At 54.5% G+C, this 22,606-nt stretch overlaps 1 protein-coding gene across 2 annotated transcripts in view; it reads right to left on the bottom strand.

The window, feature by feature from the left end:
• Positions 1-22,606, bottom strand: part of ARHGAP44 (Rho GTPase activating protein 44) — a 30,394-nt gene that overhangs the window by 5,908 nt on the left and 1,880 nt on the right. For both annotated transcript variants that reach the window (XM_062610518.1, XM_062610519.1), the window contains exons 2-18: positions 14,390-14,429; positions 10,892-10,996; positions 10,732-10,808; positions 9,633-9,744; positions 8,705-8,781; positions 7,896-8,013; positions 6,372-6,440; positions 6,218-6,299; positions 5,265-5,392; positions 5,008-5,119; positions 3,142-3,223; positions 2,550-2,630; positions 2,351-2,464; positions 2,123-2,214; positions 1,650-1,830; positions 1,545-1,562; positions 1,106-1,327 (exon numbers count right to left, since the gene is read on the bottom strand). In XM_062610518.1, the coding sequence (XP_062466502.1) occupies positions 1,106-1,327; positions 1,545-1,562; positions 1,650-1,830; positions 2,123-2,214; positions 2,351-2,464; positions 2,550-2,630; positions 3,142-3,223; positions 5,008-5,119; positions 5,265-5,392; positions 6,218-6,299; positions 6,372-6,440; positions 7,896-8,013; positions 8,705-8,781; positions 9,633-9,744; positions 10,732-10,808; positions 10,892-10,996; positions 14,390-14,429 (1,710 nt within the window). The remainder of the gene's footprint in view (positions 1-1,105; positions 1,328-1,544; positions 1,563-1,649; positions 1,831-2,122; positions 2,215-2,350; positions 2,465-2,549; positions 2,631-3,141; positions 3,224-5,007; positions 5,120-5,264; positions 5,393-6,217; positions 6,300-6,371; positions 6,441-7,895; positions 8,014-8,704; positions 8,782-9,632; positions 9,745-10,731; positions 10,809-10,891; positions 10,997-14,389; positions 14,430-22,606) is intronic.

The raw sequence follows: 22,606 nt of genomic DNA, 5'->3' as shown, positions 1-22,606 counted from the left end.
AAACGAATACAAAAAAAATCAAAAAGGAAAACTTGCAAGAAAAAATAAATAAAAAACCACAGTTTTTTAAAAATTAATAGCAATAAGAAATGAAAAGGGACATGACCCCCCCGCAGGCAGCGGCAGGAGCCTCGCTCCAGCCCAGCGGGTGTTTCTCAGCCCCCAGCCCACCTGCAGCGCCCACCAGCCCCCGGTCTGCGGTTCCCCGTTTCCTGTGGCTCCCGGGGGAGCAGCAGCACTGTGCAGGGGGGGCTCAGGGAAAGCCCTCTGGGGGCAGTGAGGGAGCGAGGCTGACACCAGGGTGAGGGGAGAGCAGCAAGGGGAAGGCTGGGTGGGGGGAGGCTCTGGCTGCAGCCCAGCCGGGGGGGCTGTGCCCAGGCATGGGGCCGGGGAGCCACTGGTGCGTGGGGCAGGGGCGGGGATGATGCCAGGTTCCCCAGCCCTGCTGCAGAATGGCCAGAAACACCCTAAAAAGAGGCAGAAAAAATCCCCCAGAAAATAAGGGAAAAAGTAATGAAAGAACAGAAGCCCTGGGAGGGGAGGAGGGGAGGGCAGGGGATTGCTCCGGTGAAGGTCTCGGGGTGGGGCAGGAGCCCCTCACCTCATCCCAGCACCCCACAGCATGACCCATGCAGCGCTGCCACCCACACCCATGGGTGCGCCCCGGAGCACAGCACGTCTCACAGATGGCTGCAGAGCCCAGCCCACCATTCTGGGGCAGAAATTTGGAATTCGGGTACTTTCTCCACCTGACCTCTCAAGTCAGGCACAGACCTTGGGCAGAGGAAGGGCTCAGGGGACACTGGGCTCCTTTAGGCTTTTCCTTGCATCTCCTTCCATCACCAGCACAAAATTCATTCCAGCTGTGAGCCAGGCTGGGGACCCACAGGAAAATCCACCATTCCCACGAGGCCAGCAGGATGGGGATGTTGCGATGGCTGCAGGGATGCTGAGCATCCTCCCACTGCCCCAGGATACTGCTCCTCTCCCGGGGATGCTGAGCATCCTCTCCCACTGCCTCCAGCATGGCCATGGGGCTGGTTTGCTGCTGCACACATTGGGAGGGATGCCCGGGTCAGGGACCCAGGGGTGCCGGTGGCCTTACCTTGTCCGCTCAGCTCCCGGGGGGAAGCCAAAGCTGGTGGGAGGCGGGGAAGGGGTAGCGGATGTGTCCAGCGCTTGCTCGGGAATGGGTGAGTGGGGCGCGGGGGGCAGCTCTGAGGGCGGTGCAGGCGGCTGCATGGCTGGCGGGGTGGAGGCTGTCTTGCGTGCCGCAGACGTGCCTCGGCGAGCCACCCACGAGGTGTCCATCACCCTGACGCCCATGCTGTGGGGACACAGAGACAGGCTCTCAGCACCCACCCTCCAGCTCCCTAAAGATGCCTCTTCTACTGGGAAGTTGCTGGGAATGAACCTCCATGGCAATAGGGCAGGGGTGGCAGTGGGATTCACCCCCTATCCCTCCCCCAGGTACCAGCATTCTCTCAGCAACCACCCCGCATCCTCCCAGCACCTTCCCAGCACTGCTGCAGAGGATACAGTACCTTTGGATTTTCCTAAGGCTGCATAGACAGAAATACAAGATTGTTAGTTTAAAATGACAATGCCACCCCTCCCTCTTCCCAAACCCAGCACCACAAAGACCCTACCCATCCTTCTTGTAAAACTCCAGCATCATGTTGTCTGTAGCCACGCTAAGGGGCCGTCGTGCCTGGTCATGCTGCCGGCGGTCTGCGTGGTCCATGTCTGGGGAGGGCATGGAGCTGTAGTTGGCATTGTGGTTGATGTGCATGGGACTGCCGTAGTTGCCAGTCACATTGAACTCAATGTCTGAAGGAGAGAAAGGAGAAGAGGGGACATCGGGACCTGTGTCCTCAGGGAGGGGTGGAGGTAGGGGATCAGCACAGCAAGAATGCTCAGGCGGGCATGGAGCAGCTGGGTTGGGCTCACTGGTGTGATGAGTCTTGCCAGATCTCTGCCAGAGCCTCCCCCCTCCCCAAACCAAAGCAGGCAGAGGGGGCTGGCAAAAATCAATGTGGGAACTCGGCACTCACTCCCAGGGAGGGCTGTGGTGTCCCACAAAGCCCATCCCACCCCGCCACGACCATTGCACACAGCCTACCTCCAGGGAAGAACCAGTCAGCATGCTGGATGAGTGGCTCAATGATCCCCACAATCTGCAGTGAGACGGTTGTCATCATCTCTGTCATGTTCCTGCAGGGCAGCAGGGATGGGCTCAGCACCCCACTGCAGTCCAGCCTTATTCCCGGCAGGATTTTGGCCCCAGGCCCCCCCACACCATTTCCCCAGCATCCCTCTGGCATGCTCACTTTCCACCCGGACACCTTACCCGTCCGCCTGCGGCCACAGAAGGTTGGGCCCCAGCACGATGGCCACATTGCTCGGTGTCATTTTATTCATGTCCTGGTACTCGGTCAGCTTGGCCAGGAATTTAATCACGTACCTGGAAATCAGAGCCCAGCCATGCCGGTGTATCAGAGCCACATCTCCACCATGGCCTCCCCGGGCCCTGCTGGCCCCAGGCTCACCTGATGTTGTTGTAGTTGGGTTTGGGCAGCTTCTCGCAGGTGTTCCAGAGAGCCTGCAGCCGCTTCTCCTGCTCCGGGATGCTGCAGGGAGGTGGGTGAGAAGTTTCTCTCTCATCCCTGTGCCTGACATCCCACTACAGCAAACATCTGCCTCGGTGGAGGAGGCATGATGGTGCCACCTCAGCTGGCCCAGTCCTTGATGGGTTTGGTGGTTCCACGGTGCGGAGCACACCAACAATACAGGTGGGAGTTCCCTTGGCCAGTGGTCCCCCAGGGTCTGCACACTCATCCAGACAGCACCAGTGCCTGGCACTCAAGGGCTTGCTGAAAGATGCTGTGAAAGCTCAACCACCTCGGTCAGTGTGCTCTGGGCCATGCTGGGGACATCAGGGGACATCATGGCCACCCTCATTGCTGGGACCCACTGTGCTCAAGGATCATTGTGAGAACCCTCCTGGCTCTCAGACCCTGGAGGATACATCCCAAATGCTGTCAGCCAAGTCAGAAATAACTCATGGTCCCCAACCATTCACAGGGACCAAAGATGCCACCACCTGTGTCACAGAGAAACAGGGGGATACCCCAGACTCACTTGGAGGCCTGGATCCACTCCTCATACAGCTCAAATGTCATGAGGGGTTCTGGCAGCTCTCGCAGGTAGGACTTGAGGGCTCCTGCAGCACACAAGGGACACGGGGCTCGACACTGCAGGTGGCACCAGATGGTGGGGACAGAGTGGTTTTGCTCCTTGGCATTTTGATTCCCACCCCTCCCAAATTTAACACATCCCAAAGCACCCTCTAGTCTCCCTGGCTTGGTGGAGCCTATGGCATTGCCTGACCTCCTGCAACCACCTTGCCACCTTCAGCTAGTCCCTCCTAGCACCTCTCTGAATCCCTCCATCATTCTTGCCCCCATCAGGTGTTCACCCTGGTCTCCATCCTTCATTTTTGCCTTGGACCTTCACAACTTGTGCTGGGAAAAGGTTCCCATTGAAGTCAACAGGAATCCAGGGTCCAATTCTGCGGCTGCCAGAAAGCCCCAGCCCAGGAGAGCAGCTGGCTAGCATTTAAACCTAATAAATGCTTAATTGCAGTCCCATGGGTTGGGATCTCTGCTTAGAGAGGGCTTACATCCCAGAAGAGGTAAAGAGAAGACAGCAAGCTTGATGAGACCACACATGCATCTTCCCAACTACTCCCTACTCCAGCAGAGATTCTCCTGATCAGTATCACCAGGGCCCCACCACCTGGATTACGATTGTGTTCCTGTTTTCTTCCTCACCTGAGTTCCAAAACACTGCTCAAGCCCCTGCCCAGGGAAGGGGACACGGTGGTTGGGGTTTGTGCTCCTTCGTGTATGGCAACTCCTGAAAGCCTGACCACCACTGCCACTGAACAGTGTGTTTCTGCACCTGCTTTGTCCCCTGTATATTGTGTCTTCACTGTTCAAAGGCTTTGGGACAAATCACAGAAGGACTGAGGTTGGGAGGGACCTCTGGAAGTTGTCTGGTCTAAACCCCCACTCCAGCAGGACCACCAGAACTGGTTGCTCATTATTGTGTCCTGGTAGCTTTGGAGTATCCTCAAGAATGGAGACTCTGCCACCTCCTTGCGCACAGCCTGTGCCAGCCCTTGGTCACTTGCACAGTGACCAAGTGTCTCCTGAGGTTCAGAGGGAAGCTCCTGTTTGTGCCCACTGTCCTGGAACTGGGCACCATTTGAAAGAGCTCTGTCCTCTTTGTACCCACCCTGCAGGTACATCCACTGATGACATCTTCCTGAGCCTTCTCCTCACCAGGCTGAACAGTCCCAGCTCCTTCAGCCTTTCCTCCCAGGAGAGATGTTCCAGGCCCATCTTCACAGCCTTTCATTGGGCTCCCTGCACTATGTCCACTTCCCTGCTGTAATGCTCTGAAGTGGAAGGATCACCTCCCTTCACTGGCTGGTATCACTCCTCTCAGTGCAGGCCAGAACACCATTCACCTTCAGTGTGCCACAAAGGCACATTGCTGGCTCATGGTCAGCTTGGTGGCCACCAGGACCCCCAGGGCTATCTCCGCCAAGCCACTTTCCAGCTGGGCAGCTCCAGCATGTCCTGGTGCCTGGGGCTCCTCTTCCCCAGGGGCAGGACTTGGCACTTCCCCTTGCTGAACTTTACCAGGTCTCTCTCAGCCCACCTCTCCACTGTGCCCAAGTCCCTCTGGACGGCAGCACACCTCTCAGTTTGGTGTCATCTGCAGAGGGTCCACCCTGCCCCATCCATCATCCACATCATGAATGAAGGTGTCAATCAGGATTATACCTGGCATGACCCCCTTGCCTACACCACTGGTTACTGGCCTCCAAGTAGACTTTGTGCCACTGATGACCACTCTCTGGGTGCCCATAGCTGGTGCTTGGGGGCTGGATGGGCCACCCTACACAGCACCAACCCCCTGCCCCGAGGCAGCATCTACCTGCGATGGCATGTGGGTCAGCTGAGTACTCCTGCACATCCACCACGCAGCAGTCCAGGGCAGCTTTGAGCTTCTTCAGCTTGGAGGCCGAGGGAGCGACTCGGAAAAGACCCTTCACAGAGGATACAGGAAAGCGTCGGACAAGCTTTGGGACAGGGGAATGTCCCCCAAACCCCCTGGCTCCTTGCCCCTGCCTTGGAGGTTTCCAAGTCCACTTCCACCATGCCCAACCGAGGGTGGTAGGACATGGGACCCACCTCCTCCTGCATGCCGCACTCCAGGAGCATCGTCACGCACGCCTCCACAGGAAAGGCGATCTCCCGCCCGCTGACAGCCAGGTGCTCCTCCAAGGGCTTCCCAAAGGAGGGCTTTTCCATCCATGCCTCTGTGACAGGCAGAGGGGGTGAGAGAAGGGGGGGAGGACATGGCGGGGACGGTGCCGGATACAGCATCCGCTCCCCAAAAAGCCCTTGGATCACAGCATTTCAGCAGCAAAATATTCCATTTGGGTGTTGCTAAAACAACAGGACCCCGCACCTCTGTCCTGGGTGGCTCGGGAAGTGCTTTTTAAAGATGAAATCCAAACAAAATGTTTTCCAATCATCACACGGGACATTTCAAAGGGGCTGGATAACGTTTTCCGGGGGAACAACCACAGGCAAACCTTTGCAATATTTTCCCCCTTCTTCCATCACAGTTTGAGGCAGGAATATTTTGTGGGATCGAGAGAAAGAAAATAAAATACAAATCGCTCCCTGCCCTGCTGCAGCAGCACCCCAAGCCCTGCCCCGGGGAATGTGCTGCTCTTGGGGCCACCGCACTGGGTGGTGGCCCCAGCCCTGACCTCTGCCTCCCAGCCCAGCTCCTTTGAAGGTCTCACACTGAAAAGTGCAGCCCCAGGAGCCCCCCGTGGCACTGAATTCCCACCTCTGGTGTTGCACGTGATGGGAATAGTCGGGCTGGTTTCCCTTCCCCCACCCCCATGAAGCTGGCTGGATCCTGCCCCCCACAACCAAGTGGGATGGGGATGGGACGGCCTCCGCAGGGCTGAGGCAGGCGGGATGCAGGTGGAGCAAAGGGAGGATGCTCAGGTGCCACGCCGGGGGGGGGGGTCACGCTGGAGCTGGCTCATCGCTGTGGCAAAGCCCTGCATGGCTCTGGCGTGATGCAGAGCCCTCAGCGCTGTGTGCAGGAGGGGACAGGCACTTACCCTGCTGGGCTTTAATCTGAGGCAGGACACTCTGCAGCAGCGCTAGGGATTTCCGGTGGTATTCAGCCTGCACCTCGATGAGCTGCGGGGACACAGCAGCGGCTGTCACCCTGCGGCCGCGCTGCAGCAGTCCCGCAGGGTGAGTGGCACTTACCGTTTGGAAATAGTTTGCATAGTCTACTTCTTTGGCCACAAAATTGTACATATCAGCCGAGAGCTGGTCCTATGGAGAGCAGAGAATAAGTTGCTGTCCCATCCATTCTGCCCCCATGCCACCATGATGGCCCTTTTGGAGGCCACCAGGAGGGACCAGCTTGGTCACAGCAGGAGCCAATATGCAATCTGGCACACTGCAGCACCCACTCGAGAGGTGCTTGGCATGTTGAATACATGGCAGCAGCATGGGGGTTTGCTCTCTGCCCATCCTCAACCTCCCTCGTCTTCCTTCCAGAGCCCACAAGGAGCCGGCAACTTGCAAGGAGCTCCCTGCATGTGACAGTCACTTGGGGACAACCTGTCAGCCAGAGGGTGCACATCCTGGCGGGCTGAATGGCACAAATTAAACCCCAAGTTTGCTCGTCCCGCAACCTCATTACATTGCTCCTCGCGTGCAAGGGGCTCATTAACCCCAGACCTAATTGCTGTGCCATGGAGCGGTGTGCACTGCCGCTGGTAGTATCCCAACCACTTGGTGTGGATCAGACTGATGGGGCATCAGGTGCTTCTTGCTCTGCATTGCAACGAGCCCCTCAGCTCCAGGATATGAGTGTCTCTGTCCTCATGGTCACAAAATAGATTTTGCCACTTCCTGAATTGCTCCTTTCTGAGAATCCCCTTGCTTCACCCAGCAGGATGAAAATCACCAGGGTTTTAAAACACTCTGAGCGTGTCCCAGCTGCAACATCACCATCAGTGCAGTCAATATACGGGGGCAGCACCTGGCTGAGCTGCTTTGCTGAAAATTGCTGGGCATGTGGGGCTGTGATGCTCTAAGATGGGGGAGATGGTGCTGTTTTGGGGCTAGATTTGTCTGAAAGGCCACTCGGGTCCTGGTTGTACCACTGGAGGAAAATGCCAGGTTTGAGACATGCACCCAGCTCCACCTCCTGCCCAACACCTGCAGCACCAGCTCTGCCTGGGCCTTTGCATTTTCTGCCCTGGGGGAATTTAAAGCCACACAAAATTGTCTGTGAGTTTTATTGCTGGCTCCTGCAGCCTGTGATGAAGGCTCTGGCAGCAGCATCCCCTCTCAGACACTTTTCCCACACAACATGCCCAGTTGGGGGCCATGCTCCTGTGGGATTGTGGGGGGTGACGTGGCCGGGTACAACAGGCGGGCTTGGAATGTGCTGGCACTTCCTGCAAGTCTGTGTGCCAGGACTGGGCATACTTAGTGCTGAGCTCAGTGGCTCCTGCTGGGATGGGTCCATTGGGAATGGGATGCTCTGGCTCCACCAGGACATGGAGCATGGGGACACAGGAACCATGGATGTCCTTCTTGGCCTGGTGAGCATCACCCACTGCCACCAGGCTGCTTTATGTTTTTTTTTACCAGCCAGGCTGGTAAATAGGGTAAGAAGAGGGTGAAGAATGGGATAAGAAGAGATACTGAAGGCTTTTCCACAGTGCTCAGACACCACGGTCCCCCCATGCCAGCAAGGAGCAATCCCCCAGGTACCCTGCAGATCTCCACTCTGTTGGCCGCCTCCTCCATCTCCTCCCTGAGAGCGTCGGCTTTGGCACCCGAGGGCTGCAGGTTGCTGGCCAAACCCGAGGACTTGGCAGACTGCTGCCACCTGCGGAGAGGGCAGAGCTGTCACAGCGAGGGACAGGGACCCAACAGAGCCCTGGATCCCAGCCACAGGGCAGTCCAGGGACTCCCCTCAGCCAAGATTACCATGGTCCCCAGTGCTCAGCACCATGCAGATGGTCCAACCTAGACTGGGAGGCAGTGTCTACTCCCAGCCCCAAACATCCCCAGTCCCAACCAGCTGCAAGCACTGGGCTCTCCTTACACAATTATTTTCAGAAGGACAAGTCCCATCCAGATGGGAGGAGAAAAGAAGGCACTGGGAAAGCCTGGACATGATACTGGTGATTACAGACACTTCCCAGACCTCTCCCCAGAGCCCACCAACTGGATGTCCCCAGGCAAAACCCAAAGAGCAGCCAACCCCAAGGGTCATCCCTGCTCCACCCCAGCAGTACTCTACAGTGGTAGGAGCGCCCAACTCTGCATTATGTAAGAACTCACCAAGATAGGGAAAAGAGTTAAAAACAAATATTTGTGCCAGAAAAAAAACACTCTTTTCTGCAGAGGGCAGGCAAGGCAAAGTGATCTACAGATCCTGCAGACAAGATGAGAAATCTTGGCTCACTGAAGAGCTTGAACTCAAGGCACACAGTGACACGGCCCTCCCTGGCACTAGTAAAAGTACCCATCACTTGGTTTAGTTTTTATAAAGCAGTTTTGAAGCTGCTTCCTACCTTGTCCTGGAGGAGTCCATATCCAGCACGAGCTTTGCCAAGTGCTTCCTCTGCTTTTGGATATTTGGGATTTCCACCTGCAGAAACACACAGGAACGGGAGGCAATAAACGTCCCCGGAGAGACACTGGGGACAGGTCACGCCTGACTGCAGTGCTGGAGCTGGGGTGGTACAAGCGGGGCGGTAAGATGCAGCTCCTTACTTTAACATCATTAGGAAGACGGCACAGCTTGTCCCTCCTCCATGTCTCCACCTGGGCTGTGCCACCCCCTGACAGCCCCGACCACAGAATCCACACCCCTGAGAGGAGCATCCTTGGGGGATCAAAGATTTCTGCACTGAGGAGGAGGATGAAGGCAGGAAAAGGGCTTTTGGGGGTGGCAATGCAAAGGCCATGCACAGGATGGTTTGCCAAAGGATCTGGTAATGGCCGAAAGCCCCAAACACAAGCAATGAGACAGAGCTCATGTTTCTGCTGGGGGAGACAAAATCCGAACCAAGCCAAGAACATTCTGCCAGATGTAAAAGGGGAAAAAAGGATGCACTGCGTAAAATTGAAAAAGTTGGCAGCAGGGGGGAAGCGGGCAAAAAAACCTTCCCAAACAACAGTGGTTTTGTTTGGAACTGAGATAAAATGGGTGAGGAATAAGTGTTAATGCTCTGCTTTTTGGGAATGGAAGAAAAGAGCAAGAGCAGCAAGAGCAGGCAAAGGAGCCCGGCAGGACCATCACCCAGCCCTGCTGCACATGCAGACACTGCCCCCCCAGCAAAGCATCAGAGAGCCTCAAAGGGGAAGGTCTCTCACTGGGGCCAGGAACCAAATATGCTGCCAAAGCCATGAGACCTGGCTCTCCTGCAGGCTGGTTTGGATGCGAGCCTCCAGCGCACAGCGACACCCAACACAAGGACGTCTCCGACCACCGCTCACCTCAGCCAGCACGAAGAGAGGCTCGATGACGTCCCTCTCCACCTGCAGCTCGAAGTGGATGAGCTCCTGAGCCAGCTTGTCCTCTGCCTCCCCGCACAGCCGCAGCATCTTCCTATAAGGGCACACCAGGGAAGCGATGGGCACCCAGCCTGTGCCCATGGGGCTCTAAGCCCCTGCGGGTCTTGGCAGCAGTGCAGGGCAGCCCTTCCTTGGCAGAGGGCTGGAGGGGCCAGAGCACCTCGGGGACCATGGGCACCCTGGGTGTTAGGAAAATATCATTCTGTAACTATTGTACCAATTATAGTCTGAAATTTTATGGAGTTTTATTATTTTTATATATATATATATATATATGTGTGTATATACATACATACACATACATACTTTTTTTTTTATAAATATATGTAAGTCCAGAAGAGAGCCATGAAGATGCTGCGAGGGCTGGAGCAGCTCTGCTCTGGAGCCAGGCTGAGGGAGCTGGGCTGGCTCAGCCTGGAGAAGGCTCCTGAAGGGGAGACCTGAGAGCAGCTCCAGTGCCTAAAGGGGAAAACTGGAGAAGGCTTTGGAAAGGGCCTGTAGGGCCAGGCCAAGGGGAATGGCTTTAACCTGCCAGAGGGGAGACTGAGATGAGCTCTTAGGCAGAAGCTCTTCCCTGTGAGGGTGCTGAGGCGCTGGCACAGGGTGCCCAGAGAAGCTGTGGCTGCCCCATCCCTGGCAGTGTTCAAGGCCAGGTTGGACACAGGGGCTTGGAGCAAGCTGCTCTAGTGGAAGGTGTCCCTGCCTGTGGCAGGCAGTTGGGACTGGATGAGCTTTAAGGTCCTTTCCAACCCAAACCAGTCTGGGATTCTATGATGACATACAGTCTGCACTCTATCCTACATGACTAAAAGGGTCCCATCTTATCACAAGGAGAAGAATAAAGAAATCCTCTGGACTGCTGAGATCACATGACCATCCCACCCCCTCTGACACCACTGTGACCCCCTTCCCCGCCTCCCCTGCCCCAGTTATCTGGCATCATAGATAAGGAACTACGGCAATTCCCGGCGGCAGCCTCCCAGCGGTGGCACAGCACCGGGGAGACCCTGCCCCCCCTTACCCCAGCAGGGAGTCGTCGCCCAGCACCGCTGACCCCTCCATCAAGCACTGTGCCAGTGTTGTCAGCGGCAGCTTCTTCTGCAAAGAGAGGGCTCTGGTTCGATCCGCCAGCCCAGTGCTGCCGCCCGCCCGGCAGCCTCAGAGCCCTGCCAAAGCCTCACCGAGCGCTTGTCAGCGTCCACGCCTTGCTGGCCCTGCAGACATGCGGTCAGCTTCTTGTGGGTGCTGTGGGAGACCTGCTTCACCAGCTCCAGGCGCTTCTCCACCTGCGGATGCAGCGGTGTCCATCACCGGGGTATCCCACCTGGTCCCACGCCCACGGTGCAGTGCCATAAGGAACTTCTTCATTTTCAATCTAAATTCTTTCAATTGCCACCGCATCAGATGCAACAGCCCCAGAGCCCAGCCCCTTCCCGAAGCAGGGATGCTTTACGCAGGTGAAGGCTTCACCAGACTGATGCTGCCCCATAGTAATTCCTTGAGGGAGGCTGACAGCCGGATGGGACCAGCCTCCAAAGCCTTTGCACCCCTGGGGTGTGGGGAGGAGATGTCTGTCGCAGCTGAGCCCTGCCACAAACCAAACTGGCCAATACTCTAACCTGGGTCTAAAAGTTGCTTTAATTGCCTCTGCATTGATTAAATGAAGCAGTTCATCCCCAAACTCAGCTAGACAAGTCATTAAACGTCAGCAAAGAAGATCTGCCGAAAACCAAAGCTGAGAGACACGAGGAAAGCATGGAAACCTCAACATTTGGGCAAATAATCTGTGAAAACAGAAATATTTAAATGATCTGGGGGAAAAAATGACTACTCCCTTCCAGGGACAACTCCTGAGCCTGCAGCAAGTCCTTGAGGCAGGAGGCAACTCCTGAGCTGAGCCACCCCCCACCACTATAATGATATGTATCTTAGTAACGTTTTATATAGAATGAAACAATCTCTATAAAAGTATTACATATATATTTAAATAATGAAAGAACTCTATGATTCCTGGCTGAGGCAGAGCAGCCTCTGCCATCCCTGCAACGTACACATGTGCCTTTCAACATATAGATGAAATGTGTATGTATATATAAAAATTATAGAAATTATATATACAAACACACACATCCATGCATATGTTGCAAGGGGTCTGATGTTCAGAAGGGCACATATGTGGGTGCACACCCAGCTAAAGGAGCCAAACTGGAGGTAGATGCACACCCGGAAGGGTTTGGGTTCCCCACCATCCTGGAGACAGACCCCTGCCAACATGAGTGACTCTTCACTCTGCACCCAGACAAGGCAGCACCCACCACCCTTCCCACTAAAATATCTCCAAAAGGTGTAAAAATCCCCTGTGCCATGCTGCCAAAGCCAGCCATGCCCTTGACAGTGTCATCACTGGTGCTACCAAGTGCTGGGATGTCACCGGTTGGCTCCAAGAGCAGGGTCTGACTCTCGGTGCCGAAGGGCTACAGAGACGTCAGAGCTTGAAAGGAGAAACACCAAAAATTAAAATTGAAACAAAAAAAGTTCATTATTCACGTTTTCTCTGGCTGCTGGTGGTGGGGAGTACTCAGATCCCCTCCGCTCTGTCTTACTGGGGCTGACCATCCCTGGGGATCAGGGCACGTCACTGCTGCACCCGGCCCATCCCTGCCACCAGCACTGATGGTGAGGAAAGGAAGATCTCCATCTCTTAGGAGACAGGATTGAGAGCAGCCCTGAGAGGAAGGACGCAGACGTGTTGGTTGATGAGAAGCTCCCCATGACCTGGCTTCAGTGTGCGCTTGAGTCTAGACCCCCCTGTGTGCTGGGTGCACCCCCAGAGCATGAGCAGCAGCTCAGGGAGGGGATCCTGCCCCTCTGCTGTGCTCTGGGGAGACCCCCCTGCAGTACTGATCCAGCTCTGGGGCAGCAGCACAAGAGGGACGTGGAGCTGTTGGAGCGAGGCCAGAGGAGGCCATGGAGATGCTGCAAGGGCTGGAGCAGCTCTGCTCTGGAGCCAGGCTGAGAGAGCTGGGCTGGGGCAGCCTGGAGAAGAGAAGGCTCCTGAAGGGGAGACCTGAGAGCAGCTCCAGTGCCTGAAGGGGCTGCAGGAAACCTGGAGAGGGGCTTTGGACAAGGGCCTGCAGGGACAGGCCAAGGGGAATGGCTTTAACCTGCCAGAGGGGAGACTGAGATGAGCTCTTAGGCAGAAGCTCTTCCCTGTGAGGGTGCTGAGGCGCTGGCACAGGGTGCCCAGAGAAGCTGTGGCTGCCCCATCCCTGGCAGTGTTCAAGGCCAGGTCGGACACAGGGGCTTGGAGCAAGGTGCTCCAGTGGAAGGTGTCCCTGCCTGTGGCAGGGGTTGGAACCAGATGACATTAAGACCTTTTCCAACTCAAACCATTTTGTGATAAAAAACTCCCAACTCCCACTGGCTGGTGGCTGGGATGCTACCACAAGGGCAGCGCTGCTGAACAACAAACCAACCCACCAGTGCCCCGATAGCCCATGCAGCCACTTCCATCAGCTATTTCTCACCAGTGCCAGTGACCAGCCGTGCTCTACCAGCATGTCAGGTCTCAGCCACGATGGAAACAGCTGCTGAATCCCTGGCAAAGCAGCAGGAGGGAGGGATTAATTGCTGCAGGCGGCTGCTCTCTGCACCCTGCTGGGACATTTGCAAACAGCTTCATTGTACTCTCTTCCACCGTGGTTCCAGCAACCTCTAGTGATGACTCACCCAAACCCTCTCCGTATTTTTGGCTAACACATGGCTCTTGCTAAAGCATGAAGTGTGCTGGGAGCAGGGTCATTAGGTCCAAGTGAGGGCAACACAGGCAGAACACTGTGGCCAGAAAGAGCTAAAGGTCATTCTGCAGCTACTGTCACTTGCAGGTCACAGCCTCCTGCCACAAGCATCCTCACAGGTTCTCTGTTTCTGCAGAACCTGCTACCTTGACAGCAACAGCACAGACCAAATTGCCAAGCTGCAAACACACCAGCTGAGACCAAAAAGCTTACACTTTTCCCAGCCCCAAGTGCTGAGGAGGCTCCAGCAGCAGCTGGACTGGCTGACAGCAAGGGATGCCTGCGGTGATGAAGGACAAGGGCTGGGCACCCTCACTGCTGCCAGGCGGCTGCTTTGCTCATCAATGCCCAATGGTTTAGACAACCTGTGAGTTAGAAACCTCATGAATTCAGTGATGGATTTGTGAATTCATTCTTTTTGCTGGCACTTCCTCAGACATCCCCCTCTGTGGAGTGTGTAGGAAGCACAGCTGATGCTCCACAGCACCACGTGAGGATTTTTGGCCAGGGCTGTTTTGCTGAAGTCTCCCAACCATCAGCTCTGGGGACTGTACCCTGCTGTCGCACATCTTATCCCCAGGACAGGTTTTGCAGCAGAGACAGAAGCCTCAGGCACCCGCCTGCAATCTGTCCAGCCATTATCAGGTTGCCATTCTGGCAGAGACAAGACTGGATCCAATTGCAGCTGACCTGAGAACCAGGCTGGGAAAGGGACGGGAAGGCATGTGGGAGGGAGGGAACGCTGCTTCTCACGCTCCCTATCCCCTCCTCCTCCTCCCAGCCCATCTCATCACTGCAGGACACTGTGGCATCGACCAGCACAGAAGTGCTGCTGCATCCAGCGTCACAGGCACAGGTCAGACCAGCTGCAGAGGGCCTCACCTGCAAGAGATCTTCACTCAAAACCTCTGTCTTCTCAGCCCTGCAAGACAAGAAAGAACATAAAGCATTGGTGAAGGGTCTGGCACACATGACTGCATGCTGCAGCACCGGGCACTGCTAAATGTGTTTTTCCATTGGGATGCAGCCAGTGATTTAAGGTTTTCTGGTCCCACCAGCCACCAGCTCATCCTCTAAATAAGCAAAGGATGGAGCACCTTCACAGCTTACTGTTAGCATGCTACATCCCCCACCAGTTTAGGGTCCTCCCCAGTCTCCCCCTTATTTTTTCATTATCCGCAACAGAGCAGGGATGCTAAATTCCCAGGAGGATGCAGGCAATGCTGCAGAGGGAGGCACTGTGTCTTTGTAAGGAAGCAGCTCCCTGGGCTCTGCTGGGCGATGGATGATGGTGACGTGGCTTTCAAGGACACAACCCGTCTGCACAACTGAGCCTCTTCAGTTGGACACAGCCGACTGGATCTCTGCAGCAGCTGCTGGGGCTTCGTCATCACCTTCCCTGCTTCTCCTTGGAGCCAGATTTACCACTCCAGAGCTTGTGTCATCCATCCACGGTCTTTGCTAGCAAAGAGCAGCAAGGATGCAAGAGACACAGGTCCGCAGACCCTCCTCAGCCATGCTGTCTGCAGCATCCTGCCTGCCAAGCCCCTGCACTGCTCCTCACCAGATCTGCTCAGGCTTATTTAAGCCATCACATCCAGACAATTTATTCATCTTCTTGGGGCTTTTTTACAACTTCAGTGCATCACCTCTCTTTGAAAAATGCCCTCTATCAAGATGTGCTTAGGCAGAGCTATGGCTTAGCTAATTAGTCCATACAGGTTTGTTGACAAAAAAAGAAAGCTCAGTGGTCTCACCTTTCTTAAAAAAGTACCTTTATTGCCTGGGCCCTGCTTGCTCTCTGCTGGATTCTCAGCTTTGAGAGACTGAGTTAAATATAGAAAAAGTGGGAAACAGGAGAAAGCACCGCCAGAGCAAGGTTCAAAGAGTGAGCCCAGCCCAGCAGCGGTGCCAGCCAAGGCAGGGTTTGGGCTACGGGCTCATCTGCAAATACACCACATTTAAAGACTTAAAAGAAGTGTAAATTAACTGCATTAAATCTGGTTTCTGTATGAAAATTGTCCCAGAGTCTGATTCAAGTTGGGTTTAAAAATGACCCCCAATTAATTGTGGCTGTTAAAAAAAAAAAGGAATTTAAATGAATGTGTTCTGGTATCTTCCATATGACACACAAGTGATGCACTGGCTGCCCAGGAGCAAGAGCTGCTCAGGTTCTTCTCCTCTCCTGCATATCCTTTATGAACAGGGTTGGAAATATCCAGCAGCACAGCCACAATGACCATCCTGTTTCCCTGTCCTGGCTCAGGATAGATTGATTTAGCATCCCAAAGGAGAAGGAGGTGTCAGGAATGCAGGCAAACATTGCACACCCACACGCAAGCACCCCCAGCAAACATCCTGACTCTTGCTCAGCACCCCCGAAATTTAGACTTCCCAGAAAGAAAGATTTCCCTTTCTTGCACCACCATCCACCAAAAGTGATGTTCCCACTTGTCTTCTCCTTTTGTGGCTGGGCACCAGCCACCCCTCATGGACACTTTGCATGTAAAGACTAACAAATACCATCCTCTTCCTTCTCCCATGTTGCGCTGCATTGCAGCTCCATGCTGCCAATGCCACCAGGAAAAATCCCTTTATATTCCTTATGTTTCTGAATTCTCAGCCTAAAGTTAATACGGTTTTACAGGAGCTTATCTGGTTTTATGAGCAAACCTGCAGCAAACGGTGATGGCAGCAAGAGGCAGGGGAGGCTCCCTGCACACCCCAGGTTCCATCCTGCTTGGGGGATATTTTCTGGGTGCTGAGCCGTTGCCAGCTCTCAGAGATGCTCAAGGAGGCCCTGGTGCCCCAGTGCCACTTCTCTGGTATCAAGAGATTTCCCTAGGGGATGGAGAAATATCATCCCACTGCCTTTTCTGGGGGCAGGATGGCAGCACCTCTGTGAGAATCTTGGCAAAGCATCTTCAGCGAGCTCAGCCTTTCCTCTTCAACAAACCTTTTTGGTTCATGCTTTCTGCTCCCTCCCCAGATCAAGCTCAGCATCACACCTGAGGACGGGTGTGCACCCCCTTGCCTTCCCCAGCTCTCTGGCCTTGCCTTCCCATCCCTGAGGACAACCGTTCACTTAAACCTCCCAGGAAGCAGGAGCCCCAGCTCCTGGTTTGCTCCCGAGTGCTTAGTTCAGACCATGTGGGACTTTGGAGCCCAAATCACAAAGGTGCTTCCAAAACCCCACCCACCAGAAACCCGTTAACAGCATCAATAGGAACCAGACTGGATATGACTGATGCTAGAAAGCGTGTCTGACTCCAGCAAAGATGTTCTGTTCCAGCCTGACATCTTGCTCCCATCCAAGGAATCCTGTAGCTCCTCCTGGCACCCCCCATCCCCTCCAGGCACATCCCAGCTCATCCCCAGCATCCCCCAGTTCCTCTCTAGCATCCTCCATCCCCTCCTGGCATTCCTCAGCCCAGCATGTCCCAGTCCCTCTTGGCACCCCCCAGTTCCTCCCCAGCACCCCCATTTTCCCCCTCGCCCTATGACACAGGCTACCATGTCCTGGGGCAGCTGGGGGACTATATCAGCCCTCCCTTCCTCATGCCCTGGCAGGGTTCAGGTCTCTTTTGTGCTTACCCCATAACCCCAGACCCACAAATGATGCTCAAGGGCCTGATGCATGCAGCAGAGTCCAGGGAAGTGGCTGTCTGGTGGCTGGAGCATCCCAGGGCCCAACCATCAGGGCAGCTGGTGGTAGCAAGAGAACACCTCCTCTAGGCACCAGCTGAAGCCAGCATCAGCTTTGGACAACTCTTTTCACACAGTCATTTGCAGGTGGGTATTTCCATCCCCATGTCTCCCCAGGCAGATGCAGCCAGGGCTCCCATGCTGGGACACAACCCCTCCAGGGAACCAGACTCACGCAAGGTGACCTCAGGAAACAGCAGCACCCAAGAGAGGAGTGCAGGGAGCCCCCAGTTTCCCTGGCTCTTCCCTAATCCCTCAAAACTTCATGTTTATGAGCTACACATGTCCTGCTGGAGGACCCCTTAGAGAGGCAGCCGGGATTACCAGCTTTCAATGCTTTATTCCAGCTTTCCTTTAGCAAATAAAAGCCCTCTCCTCTAATTCCTCTTCAGGTTTTTACCCCAGAGCTGTTTTTCTCAGCACAAATACAGGCAATCCTCAGACCCAGCCAGCACCAGACACACATTGCTGCAAACAGCTGGAAGAAAAGGGATAATTAATATGGAGAGTTTAAAGCAAACGAGCAGGGAATGCAACTACAGTTTGGTCAGGCCTTTGCTTCTGAAAAAAAACCCTAATTGCTGCCAGCAGAAAACAACATCAATTGAGCAAATTAAGTTGATTTCCAAACAAACACTACATGAGCTTGCAATGCCTTGACCTGGGGACCTACAGCAAAGCATCTGATGCCAGACATCTCCATCCAGATCATCCATCACGATGCCCACCCCATGTCTCACCACCATCCTCCTCTGATGCTCAAACCACCCAAGACAACCAGCTGCCAGCCCTGGATTTGACCCCCAGCCAGCAAAGCTCAAAACATGACAAGGATTTCACAGCATTTCCCAATGAATGGGAAACCCATCACACCTGAGGGTGGGCAGTGCTTCATCCAGCGTGGATGCGTCCCCAGAGGCAGAGTGTGTCCGCAGTGCCCCAAGGACCCTCTGGCTCACACTTTCTCTCAAAACATCCCTTTCACCCCCACCCCTGGCCACCCCCTCGCTGCAGGATGCCCGTGACTGTTTCATAGAACACTACAGAACAGAAAAAACACATAAACACCTATTTCATTGCTATTGCATTACCGGCACCAGCCAGTTCCCCTGGTTTCTCTTTGTTCCAGTCTAAAACCAGCCTTGCAGCTGCATGAGGCAGAGGGAGGCAGAACCCACCAAGGCCACCCTGCATCAGCAGCGCTGACTCCCACGGCTGGGGCTGTGCCGAGGTCCCACACGGGCTTGGGAATGGTGCCCAGCTCCATTTTGGTCCTGCCTGTGCCTCCCTCCAGTGCCGCCACACATGCCTGGGGGCTGGTACCCACAGGAACCGTCAAGGTCCTTGAACCCCCTCAGGCTCAGAGGTGAGGTTGGTGAGGTTCAACCACACAACTTTGCTAAGGCACTGAGCACCCATCGATTGTGCCAGAGGGAGCAGAAAGCTCCACAGGTCTCACCCAGGCAACCCCTGGAAGTGCCAGGCATCACCAAGCCAGATGCTGGTCTAAGGACAGCGCTGTTCCCAGCTTCTGCTGCCATCTGAGCAACCCACATCCCCAGGGACACACAGTGTGATAGCGCATAACCAAGAGATGGCTGAGGCCAAACGGAGCTGTGGGTTTTTCACCAGGAAAATCTTGAGCAGACAAGTGAAACGTCAAATATTTATATCCTCAAATCGCTGCTCAAATCCCCCAGGGAGACGACTCCAAGCTGCAGCATCCAGTGATATGAGGTGAAACAGCCCCAGCAGCACCTCCTCCAGTGCTGCCCGGGCCCATCCTGACCTGGTGGGGGACCTGCAGTAACAGTCCCTGTGTCCCAAACCTGTGGCTAAGGCCAGTGATGCCCCCCCAGCAGGCCCAGTGCCAGGGCTCAGCCCCTTGCAGCTTGCCCAGCTATGGCTGAGCCAGGCTGGAAAAGCAGAATGAAACAGGCAGGGAAGGACTGGTCCAGCTTTCCTCAGTCCTGCCCACTGCTGGGAAAACCAACGGAACCAGAGCAAAACAGGGGACAGAATTTTAAAGGCAGAACAGCCTCTTCTTCTCATCTCCTGCCACTTTCCTGGCTGCGAGCTCTCTGCATCAGCATCCCTTCAGCATGGGATGCATAGGGCCCTTTGCTCCTCGCTCCTGGCTCATCCCCGGCAGAGGAACCCCCACCCCGGTTGCATCCTGACCACGCTTTAGTCCTGATTTGAAAATCACGGAGGGGCTCTACGGAGGGGCCCCTGCAGAGCTCCAGGCCCTGACGCTGTTGGCCCAAGGATGAAACCTTCAGTCTGCTTCAGGAATATTGCAGTTTGTCAGTGCTGCTGCCTTGCCAGGAGGATAAAAATATCCCCAGGATGCTGCCGGCGGCACTCGGCAAAACCAAAAAGCCTGGGGGGATGTGCTGCTGGTGAGCTGCTGGCACCCCAAAGTGCAGACATGGGACCCAGCTATTTAAAGCATGTTATTCCCTCCTGCAAATCCCACTGGAAAAATCCCAGGCAGTGTTTTATTCTCTCCATCCTTATTTCGTATGCAGAATAAAATGTTCTTATTTTCTTGCAGAATATTCTTACTGCACAGAGAGTAAAACCGTGGAGTTTAAAAGCTTGATATTTATGTGCAGACATCCTGGTGCTTGGAAAAGCATCTGCCTTGAGAGGCCCCCAGCGGACGGCCAGCCCAAAATGCCACTGTGCACAGGAAGAGGGATACACCTTGGGATACTCAGAAAGGACCAGGAGGGAATAAAACCAAACCCCAAGCTGACAGCATCCTCTCCGGTGTCCCCCATCACCTGCTGTGCCATCCAGGAACCCAGCCATGCCGCTCTGCACATGGCTGCAGGCACCTGTTTTATTCCCAATGGGAAAAACCCATATTGAGCTAATTCTGGCAAATTCCCAGGGCTGCTCCAGTGCTGGAGCGAGCGCTGCGGCATATTCACACCCATCATCCTGTGACCTCAACACAAGGGTGGGAGCTCCCCAGGCTCACCCGTGAGATGGAGAGAGAAATACAAATAAAAGCACTTTGAGAAAGCCTCTTCAGAACGTTTTACAGCCACTTACTGGCTTTTCTTCCCTTTTTTCACCCCACAGATATGAACATGATGGCCCCTCACAGGATAGGTGCAGAAATTCTCCCGGAGGCTGGGTACTAAGCGTGAGTCTGGGCTGGAATGAGCATCCCCGGTTCTTTCTAAAGAGTGAAATGACCTAAGTCAAATAAAGTAAATAAAATCAATAAAGTAAAAAAATCAACTAAATTAAAAAGCCAAAATTTAATATAATTTTGAAATAAAAATAATAAAATAGTAACAAAAAGTAAAAATAAAAAATAGAAAATGTAAAATTAAAATTAAGATAAATTTAAATAAATAAATATAAAAATAAAATAAAATAGACTACAAATAAATAAAAAGCATAAAATTAAATGAAATGAGGTGAGATGATGAGATGTCAATCCCCCACCACATGCTGGTGCTCTGCTCTCCCCCAGGGCCCAGGAGGTCCCTTTGCAGCCCCAGCACCCCAGGGGGAGCAGCAAAGGCTGTGACAGTACCGAGGAAATGGAGCTGGAACTGTATCTGGAAAGGTAAGGAAATGCACTCAGCATCCTCATCTGACCTGATCCTGATCCTAACCTTGACCCCAGTCCTGACCTTGACCCTAACCTTAACTGTAACCCTGGCCCTAACCTTGACCCTGATCCTAACATTAACCTTCAACCTGACCCATGCCCATCCCTCATCATCCAGCTGAGCCCTGTCCCTCAGCTGCAGAGTCACCTCACAGGGGCAAAGAAAGTGCTGCTCCTGCCTGTCCCCCACACTTACAGATGGGTTTTTCCCTCCTTCAGCTGCCTTTTTTCTTCCTTTTCTATTTTTTTTTAAGGAAACTGCACCACAAAAAGCAGGAAAAGCCACCAGGGACTGAGACCCCCTCCTGTCTGCCTCTGCACGCCTCACAGGGTGGCTGGGGACATGTCACCACGGGCCCACATGTCCTGTGGGACTCAGTCCTGACCCAGCTCCCTGTATCAGTGCGGGGAGCGCAGCCGTGCCGGCAGCACCAGGAGCTCCTGGCAGGGGTGACACCAGCTGGATGCTACCACCACCACGTGCAAACCATCCCCAGTGCCCCTTCCCCCTCTGAGGGACACCCAGTACAGTGCAACCCCAGCCCCAGGACAGCATCCAGCCCCTCAGTCCCCAGACCTGGCCTTGGGGCGGTGGCACCCATGAATGGTGCCCCTGGATGGTGGCCCATGGGGGTTTGGTGGCAGGCAGGAGGGAACACCCCTCAGACATCAGAGGGATGCAGTGCTTGTATACCGGGTCTCTATTATTATTCCCTATATCCACTTAATCCCCATTTCCATTTATTATTCCCTATTTCCATTAATTATTCCTTATTTCCATTATTATTCCTTATTTCCATCTATTATTCCTATATCCTTTTATTATTCCCTATTTCCAGCTGGCTGGAGAGGGCTGCTCATGGCTCAGGAGAAAAAGGATAAAACATCAGCCCATGTTCCAAATGGGGACCAACGGAGCCTCCCATGCTGAGGAGGAAAGGTAAGGAGGAGGAAGAGGATGATCCCTGAGCTCTCACCAAGCCTTGCAGAGGCTCCAGCTGCCCCATCTGGGCACTGAACAAAGAGGGGACCATAAACCCCCATCCCTGTTAAACCCAGCCCACAGAGCTGGCAGCACAGGTAGTGCTGCAGGCAGCAGCCACACCATGGCATCAATGGAGCTCATCACAAGCCAGCATCGCGGCGAGCCCCAAAAAGGATTAGGGGTTCAGGGGCCAAGGGCTCCCAGCCCCGCAGCCGCCATTCCCACTCCCCAGGCTGCAAGTCAGGCATGGCAGGAGCCCAGCACGGCCCCCATGCTCCCAGTGGATGCGGGAAGGAAGATGCTCAGTGCCTTGTCAGTGGCACCATTTCAAAGCCAGGCATGCGTGCAGTGCCTGGCTCATGTCTCCCATGTGGCAGTGGCGGGATCTGAGGACATCCCTGCCCTGCAGCCCCACAGCCCCAGCTGGGAGACACGTCAAACCTCCTCAGAGCATCCAGACAGCAAACCCGGTCTGGCAAAGATGCAAGGAGAAAATCAATCCATCCTCAAAACAGCCTCCTCCTGCTGCTCTCCACAGGACGCAAGAGCCAGTCTAACAGTGCTCCTGCACCACGGTCCCTGTGCCACCTTCCCTGTACCATGCTCCAGCACCACACTCCTGCACCACATTTTTGCATTGCTTTCCTGTGCTGCAGTCCTGCACTGTGCTCCCACACCGAATTCCCACCCTGTGCTCCTGCACCGTGTTCCCACACTGCACTCTTGTGCCAGATTCCTGCACCATGCTCCTGCACCGGATTCCTGTAGCACGCTC

The sequence above is a fragment of the Pezoporus occidentalis genome, unplaced genomic scaffold (genome assembly GCF_034315485.1).
Source record: "Pezoporus occidentalis ecotype Australia unplaced genomic scaffold, CSIRO_AGI_Poc_V1 ctg148, whole genome shotgun sequence".
NCBI lineage: Eukaryota > Metazoa > Chordata > Aves > Psittaciformes > Psittacidae > Pezoporus > Pezoporus occidentalis.
The sequence above is the reverse complement of the archived record's forward strand: the minus strand, read 5'-3'. Positions and strand labels throughout refer to the sequence as shown.